Source organism: Diaphorina citri, unplaced genomic scaffold, assembly GCF_000475195.1.
Source record: "Diaphorina citri unplaced genomic scaffold, Diaci psyllid genome assembly version 1.1 scaffold46, whole genome shotgun sequence".
Lineage (NCBI taxonomy): Eukaryota > Metazoa > Arthropoda > Insecta > Hemiptera > Psyllidae > Diaphorina > Diaphorina citri.
In genome coordinates this window covers 202,803-211,350 of record NW_007377483.1, presented here as the reverse complement: position 1 = coordinate 211,350, position 8,548 = coordinate 202,803, and the positions used below count along the sequence as shown (strand labels likewise).

The 8,548-nt window shown below is 38.0% G+C and overlaps 1 protein-coding gene and 1 long non-coding RNA gene across 2 annotated transcripts in view; both read right to left on the bottom strand.

The window, feature by feature from the left end:
* LOC113469789 overlaps nt 1-2,126 on the bottom strand; it is a 14,080-nt gene extending 11,954 nt beyond the window's left edge. The window contains exons 1-2 of the long non-coding RNA XR_003393097.1: nt 1,954-2,126; nt 478-591 (exon numbers count right to left, since the gene is read on the bottom strand). This is a non-coding gene — a long non-coding RNA (uncharacterized LOC113469789). The remainder of the gene's footprint in view (nt 1-477; nt 592-1,953) is intronic.
* A 278-nt stretch (nt 2,127-2,404) lies between these two features.
* Nucleotides 2,405-8,448, bottom strand: LOC103514971 (glycerate kinase-like). The gene is made up of 6 exons (XM_026827589.1): nt 7,706-8,448; nt 3,854-3,999; nt 3,446-3,461; nt 3,086-3,374; nt 2,751-2,915; nt 2,405-2,574 (listed from the first exon to the last, which is right to left on the bottom strand). The coding sequence occupies exons 1-6, from the start codon at nt 7,799-7,801 to the stop codon at nt 2,405-2,407; spliced, it is 882 nt and encodes a 293-aa protein (XP_026683390.1). The 5' UTR covers nt 7,802-8,448.
* Nucleotides 8,449-8,548: the final 100 nt, after the last annotated feature.

Here is an 8,548-nt window from a genome sequence, read left to right as displayed (position 1 = left end):
ATACCTTCTTTTGTTTTTCCTTTTCATAATGCCTTACCTTGGAGGAACTTTTCCTTTGAAACATGCAATATGGGGATTTCTAGAGCCTGTGTGACAGGTTCTTTTATGTTTTTTCACGTCATAATTACCGGTACAGAAAATGTTATGTTATTTAGCACAGGGCAGTTTCCTACAACCTCAGTGGTTAACACGCCTTTATCAAGTTTAAGTATCATAGTTTTTCTTTTTTTGCATAAAAATTTCAGTTTTGTTTGATCATGTTTTGTAATGACTTGTTGATGTTTCCAGGTGTGAGAATGTCCTTTGCAATAAATCATGGATATTGTACGTTCAATTCTCAATTGTAGTGGATATTTCACATTGTTCAAACGTTTCGTGCTGATACCACCCCAACACACACAGATGTAAAGTTCTACTTTCTAAAATCTTTCAGAGAGGGAAAAACATTTCCTTCTTAAAAAAAAAAAAAAAACTTACCCTACTAAAATCGATCAGCTGAGTTATAAGGGTTCCATCATTGCGTTGAAACTCCAGGGTGACCACATCTTGCGCTACGTTAGCTGTAATATTCTCCTGAACTACATCTCCTCCCTGTAACAGATTCAAATTTGTAAAGTTAGAAAAGGAAAGCACTTCACTAGAAAAATTTTCACTTCATTTTCCTCGACTAGAAAATTCCAGATATCAAAAACAATACTCCTAATGAGAGACTCATTTGACCTTATTGGATTTCATTATTCCTCCCACCCGACCTTTTAAAACATAGACTGAAGGAGGGACAGAGGCTGAAGGAGGAACAGAGGCTGAAGGAGGAACAGAGGCTGAAGGAGGAACAGAGGCTGAAGGAGGAACAGAGGCTGAAGGAGGAACAGAGGCTGAAGGAGGAACAGAGGCTGAAGGAGGGATAGAGGCTGAAGGAGGGATAGAGGCTGAAGGAGGGACAGAGGCTGAAGGAGGAACAGAGGCTGAAGGAGGAACAGAGGCTGAAGGAGGAACAGAGGCTGAAGGAGGAACAGAGGCTGAAGGAGGAACAGAGGCTGAAGGAGGAACAGAGACTGAAGGAGGGACAGAGGATAAGGAGGGACAGAGGCTGAAGGAGGGACAGAGGCTGAAGGAGGGACAGAGGCTGAAGGAGGGACAGAGGCTGAAGGAGGGACAGAGGCTGAAGGAGGGACAGAGGCTGAAGGAGGGACAGAGGCTGAAGGAGGAACAGAGGCTGAAGGAGGAACAGAGGCTGAAGGAGGAACAGAGACTGAAGGAGGAACAGAGGCTGAAGGAGGGACAGAGGCTGAAGGAGGAACAGAGGCTGAAGGAGGAACAGAGGCTGAAGGAGGAACAGAGGCTGAAGGAGGGACAGAGGATGAAGGAGGAACAGAGGCTGAAGGAGGGACAGAGGCTGAAGGAGGGACAGAGGCTGAAGGAGGGACAGAGGATGAAGGAGGAACAGAGGCTGAAGGAGGGACAGAGGCTGAAGGAGGGACAGAGGCTGAAGGAAGGGAGAGGTAGATGAAGGGGAGGAGGGAGGGAGAGGAGGACAGAGAGGGAAGAAGGGAGAAAAGAGGGTGATAGGAAAGAGGGAGAGAGATAGGAAAGCCTTTCTAGAATATCTAAGCCAAACACTCATGAATTCATGAAAGAAGAACCGCATTGATAATATTTATGGTCGGTAGAGACAGAGAGGGAAGAAGGGAGAAAAGAGGGTGATAGGAAAGAGGGAGAGAGATAGGAAAGCCTTTCTAGAATATCTAAGCCAAACACTCGTGAATTCATGAAAGAAGAACCGCATTGATAATATTTATGGTCGGTAGAGTACCATCTACTTATAAGAGATGGTGTGAAGTGTGAAATTCACATCAGATGTTTTCTAAAGTTGAAAACAAGACTTTAAAAATTTAAAACCTACCAAAGCTTTTTCATATATCGTGTTCAACGTTTTTCATAACAGTTACTTACTTAGCTATGGAATTCCTGTGCAGTTAAGTGGTATATCTGGCATTGAAGTGATGAGTTTCAAGTCATATGTATCAGTAACGAAGTCTTGTCTACGTTGAAAGCTTGCGTGCATATGAAATGTTTGTCATGCAAAATATAGATATACATACAGGGTGTAGCAAAGAAGAAATTTACGCTTTCAAATTCAAACATAAGTTTGTACTTCAGATAGATTGAGTATTGAGTCCCAGTGTCCCACATTACTTTGCAACTCGACAGTTTTCAAAGTGAAATCCGGGTCTGATTCCGACAGAGTAAATATACACTGCAGTGAGTAGCTATACTTGCCTTGTTTATTTGCCAACATATATGTAGGACTAAATCTACTTACGATTCCGACAGAGTAAATATACACTGCAGTGAGTAGCTATACTTGCCTTGTTTATTTGTCAACATATATGTAGGACTAAATCTACTTATCAACTTGTTCATGGCTATAAGCTATGCTACCAGCCACATCTGTGGGACCATCAATGCCATCCGTGCCAAGACTTGAGAACCACACATGGACTTTGGAAGTCTGATCCAATACCTTCTGCACTTCGTATTGAAATTGAAGCGTGAGATGCAAGTTTCGACCACCTTTCCCGATGGCACAACTTGTTCATGGCTATAAGCTATGCTACCAGCCACATCTGTGGGACCATCAATGCCATCCGTGCCAAGACTTGAGAACCACACATGAACTTTAGAAGTCTGATCCAATACCTTCCGCACTTCATATTGAAATTGAAGCGTGAGATGCAAGTTTCGACCACCTTTCCCGATGGCGCTGTTATTGTTCATATTCAAAGTGATTTCTCCCCCACATACGACACAAAGTTTCAGTTTGTTCACATTACTCACGGCGATAGCAAGCTCTTGAACGGCGGTTTTGTTTGGTTGCCAGTCAGATACAATATGATGCAGGTTTTGTTCCATGTCTGAAATGGAAAGCAAACATGTTAGTTTTATGGCGCAGATTGGTGCAGTAATATAATATATCCTCTGATCAGTAGGTATTATGTGCCAGGCTCTTTTATAAGAATAAATTGATATGTAAAGTTCAGTTTAATCAAAATATTCTACAAGTAGGTAGTTACCTACTACCTACCTTGCTCTTTGATATTGTTTTTATCTTTGCCAACTTGAATGGTTCGCTGTTTTCTCAATTGAACTATCCAAGCAATAAGATCGACATAACCTCTACAAATGTCATCTCCCAATCCTTCAATATCACTAGAGAGTATGACAGTTTGGAATCCTAAGCTTTCTGCCTTCCATTTAGCGCCTAACAGAGCAGCTCTATTGTTCCCAATGATGTGATTGTGGACGTTTTCGAAATATTTCGTATCCTGATGTGGTGTTTCGTGAGACAGAATGGTCATTACACTTTTTGAAACCTGAAATCAATAAATGTTTTTAGAAGAGAATTCAATACCTTCTTTTGTTTTTCCTTTTCATAATGCCTTACCTTGGAGGAACTTTTCCTTTGAAACATGCAATATGGGGATTTCTAGAGCCTGTGTGACAGGTTCTTTTATGTTTTTTCACGTCATAATTACCGGTACAGAAAATGTTATGTTATTTAGCACAGGGCAGTTTCCTACAACCTCAGTGGTTAACACGCCTTTATCAAGTTTAAGTATCATAGTTTTTCTTTTTTTGCATAAAAATTTCAGTTTTGTTTGATCATGTTTTGTAATGACTTGTTGATGTTTCCAGGTGTGAGAATGTCCTTTGCAATAAATCATGGATATTGTACGTTCAATTCTCAATTGTAGTGGATATTTCACATTGTTCAAACGTTTCGTGCTGATACCACCCCAACACACACAGATGTAAAGTTCTACTTTCTAAAATCTTTCAGAGAGGGAAAAACATTTCCTTCTTAAAAAAAAAAAAAAAACTTACCCTACTAAAATCGATCAGCTGAGTTATAAGGGTTCCATCATTGCGTTGAAACTCCAGGGTGACCACATCTTGCGCTACGTTAGCTGTAATATTCTCCTGAACTACATCTCCTCCCTGTAACAGATTCAAATTTGTAAAGTTAGAAAAGGAAAGCACTTCACTAGAAAAATTTTCACTTCATTTTCCTCGACTAGAAAATTCCAGATATCAAAAACAATACTCCTAATGAGAGACTCATTTGACCTTATTGGATTTCATTATTCCTCCCACCCGACCTTTTAAAACATAGATTGCCTAGATTCAAATACAACAGAAATAGAACTTTTATAAAATGCACGACGCAAACTTCATTTTGAGCAATTTTACAAAACTTACTGAAAACTTTCAACTTGAGCTAAATTCACTTCACAAAACTTCATCAAACTTTGAAATTTTTAATTAACTTGAGTTTCTAGTTTTTTTCCGTTTGCCTCCACATATCAGAATATTTCAGGTTGAGTTTTTTGAGTATTTTCAGTTTTTCACTAATTACATTTTGAAAAAGCAATTTGAATTTTTAATTTAGTAAAGTCTCGTAATGTTTATACCGTATTACCGTCTAAGTTGACATGATAAGAGGGAGAAACGAGAACGTCTAGCTAACTAAATCTAAAAACACGGTACACACCTTGCAATTTATAGTAAACTTAATAGTAGAAAAGGGTTCGTGAGCTTGTAGATATTATTATTCTTTGTAAACGGTGAAGGTACCTACCTAATCTACGTGTATACAGTTCACCTAATGTTTAATTTCGCTGGTATCTACTTTAGGGTAGGGCTAGCCGTACCTTATGCATTACATGAACGCCCTCCGAACCTGTGTGCAAAAAGGGCTCTCCGTTTATTCGTAGGCAGGTGGCATGTAAACATGACTTTGTAAGATATAAAACGTTCAGTTCTATCTGGATGAGAAACTGGTTGCAGTGGGGAGACTTGTAATCAAAACTCTTTTTCTTCTTTTTATTATTCTTCACTTTCAATTTTTTTGTAAGTTCATCAATGGTAGCTTGATTGGCAACTTGAGGTGACTCTGTTTTATTAGCTTTTGATCTTGTCGTTTCATCATGCATGACATATCTTTCCACCAATAGCAATTCATCACCATCTATGAGCTCATTTTGTACAACTGTTTGAAAGTGTCTTAGAATTTTGCCTGTGCGGACTAATATTATATTGTATCTGAAAACTGACAACTTTTTCTCACTCTTGTTAAACATTAGGAAACTCTTTTTCATTAGGTCAGATATCTTCAAGTCTCCAGTGATGTCTAATAAAGTGCATACACATCCATCTTCATTTATAACTACAATAGTTATTGTTTGTTCGTTGCATTTGAATAAAGAATCAGGTGTGTTTTCAGAATCTGATGTAGATGCCATGAGACTAAGTAACTAATAATTTTGTCTATTAGATGTTATGTTGACTCTCAATAATAATAACTCCAATGCAAAAACTAATATCATTTTTTCTTCCACACTAAACATCTAGTATATTAGCCATTACATAACTTTGTATTCTTCTCAATGCAAGATAAAATTTGAATAGTCAAGCTAATTTGATTCACTATGTTGGCACAAATGACATGCCTAAAGGTAATGTTACATCAAGCATGCATTGTTTGCAAACGTTTGCAAACAATGCGTGCTTGGTGTAACATTACCTTCAGCTTTTGTATAAAAACTGACAGCACCCGAATCAACTCCGCGCACACACAAACTCTGTTTGCAAGCCAATGTTTGTGGAAAAATGATTGCAAACAATGTGCACTTGGTGTGACATTACCTTAATAGAGAAATTAAAAAAGATAAGTTTCAGCAACTACCTATGAAAATCTTTCAGAATAAACTTATTTTGGAGTGTGTTTGGTATTTGGTAAGCACCTACATACCGCAATGCAAGATAAAATTTGAATAGTCAAGCTAATTTGATTCACTATGTTGGCACAAATGACATGCCTAAAGGTAATGTTACATCAAGCGTGCATTGTTTGCAAACATTTGCAAACATTGCGTGCTTGGTGTAACATTACCTTCAGCTTTTGTATAAAAACTGACAGCACCCGGATCAACTCTGCACACACACAAACTCTGTTTGCAAGCCAATGTTTGTGGAAAAATGATTGCAAACAATGTGCACTTGGTGTAACATTACCTTAATAAAGAAATTAAAAAAGATAAGTTTCAGCAACTACCTATGAAAATTTTTCAGAATTAACTTATTTTGGAATGTGTTTGGTAAGCACCTACATACCCAAAAATAAGCCAAGTGTAGGTTAAAATGATTGCAAACAATGTGCACTTGGTGTAACATTACCTTAATAAAGAAATTAAAAAAGATAAGTTTCAGCAACTACCTATGAAAATCTTTCAGAATTAACTTATTTTGGAGTGTGTTTGGTAAGCACCTACAATACCTACATACCCAAAAATAAGCCAAGTGTAGGTTGGTAAGTATTTAATACCTACATGGGGGCCAATCTACAAAACTAAAACCACCCATCAATTTGTTATTGATTCTAGGGCACCCCAGAAAGAAAAACCTTGTGGTGGCTCCACAAGAAGTACAAATACCCCTGACAGTTGATAATCTGTCCATATACTCCATGATGAAGTAATGCCTAAAGGTAAGTGCCCATGTTCATTTATTATGATTGCATCTTGCATGCAGAACTAATCACTTACCAACTGTGGTTGTTGGTCTGCTTTATGGCAAAAAAGGAGACAAAATATTATAGGCTGGCAAATTAATTACCTACCTAATGAAATCTGTAACAGCTTCCAGTAAGTTAAACCATTATTTTATTGGTCCTTAAGCCAATGTTTATGCTAAACCTATGACACACTGAAGTAAGAGGGTAGGTGTGTAGTCAGTTGTAATATTGTCGAATTGGATATATTATTTAGAGTAGCTCCATCCTCCTTTTTATGGACTGGGCATATTTATGACAGGCCATGTAATTAATTGTGTGTAGATGTCGTCATGTTTGTTGAATTTCCACTTTTTACCCCCACTCCTGACGCAGAGTGAACGCCGCATCGATGCGGCGGATGCGGCGTAGGAATGAAAAACAGACCAGTGTCTCTAAGATGTTCAAAATCCCTTTCTATTCACCTTAACTACAGGGTGAACATGAAAATGGTTATGCAAGTAGAACTCTGGGTTCTTCGACCCCCGCAAGTCATGTGGGGTAAAAAGCTGGTGACTCAGGTCTACATCAGGCCAAACTATGTACCTACTTAACGTGATCTCAGGAATCAGGAAATTTCGTCTCACATTTTTTAACATATTTAGCAAAAGGCCTCTTTTTCACAGAATATCAAAGAGACACGAGATTGTAAGTTGGAGAAGATTCGAAGAGCTTGCTGGAGCCGCAAGAGCATTATATTTTGACGGCATAAAATCAATACGGCGGACGCCTTTAGTTTCGTCTTGAAAGTTTGATGCTTTGTTCCAGTTTCCTACCTATTCCTCTCATATCTCCAACTTTGCAATACGATTTGGAGCATAGATGTACCTACTTCTTTTAATAATGCATAGATTGACCTAAGAGGATTTCTCTAACTTAGGGGTATGAAGGCATATAAGGAACCTACAAGTGTAGTATTGTCGAATTGGATATATTATTTAGAGTAGCTCCATCCTCCTTTTTATGGACTGGGCATATTTATGACAGGCCATGTAATTGTGTGGTTTGAATCTTACATAACAACCAGAGAGATTGACCTGTGAGTTAACTCTTTCAAAAAGAATAAATACTGATTTCAACATGGGGTTTACTTACATGATTTTTGACGTTAATCAACAGTTGTGTATCCGAGTACTTCAATAAGCTCAATAAATTGAACAGGACACATGTCACCACGAGAAGTTTGTTCATTTCGAAACGTTGCTCAACACAGAGCACTCCCGAAAGCACACTTTACTACCACTTGTCACAACTTTCGACTGCTTTTGTTTACAAAAACAACTTTCAAACTTTCATGCTGCCGACTTGCGTGGATGGCTTTTACCACCGTCATGCGCACATGGTGTTTATAACGAATTATTTGAATTTGTTGATGAATATGATTATAAGGACGTGTGGAAAAAAGGGAAAATCAAAAGAAAAACCTGAAATTCAGGAGCCAAAGTGCCAAAACTCAAAAAGCAAAAGCAACCATTTATTTCAAATTCAATTTCAAAAATTCAATTTTTTTAAATTTTCCCTCCTCGAAAAAGAATGTTTACATTCTAGTACTGATGCTGCACTCTAGCGGAATTGAAATGAAACTTTAGAAAACGTTTTTTCTAGCTCATGAGATGGGCGGCTTTCTTCTGGTGTGTAAAAAGTCACATTTTCTGTATCCTGTTCCTGAAGATACCAACTCGTTATGAATGAAGTGTTGTAAGTAGGTATGTGATGTAGATTTAACTAAAGAAATATGAAGACTAAAGAAATATGAAAATAACTACCAGTGTAAAAATGAAAACTACAGATTAGGTACCTAATGACTAATGAAGTTTCCTCCTCGTGTCGAACATACGTAAGTAAATTATGTGCTTTACAACTTCATTTCTTATTCCGAACTCATGACAAGTTGGTGGGTACCTGTACCTACTACCTAACGAGGTACGTATATACTAC

Coding starts and splice junctions, on each gene's coding strand:
- LOC103514971 (XM_026827589.1), bottom strand. CDS start 7,801: ATGAACAAACTTCTCGTGGTGACATGTGTCCTGTTCAATTTATTGAGC. Junction 4,000..7,705: donor TGATTAACGTCAAAAATCAT/GTAAGTAAACCC, acceptor AATCTGTTACAG/GGAGGAGATGTAGTTCAGGA. Junction 2,916..3,085: donor AAACAATATCAAAGAGCAAG/GTAGGTAGTAGG, acceptor TTTCCATTTCAG/ACATGGAACAAAACCTGCAT.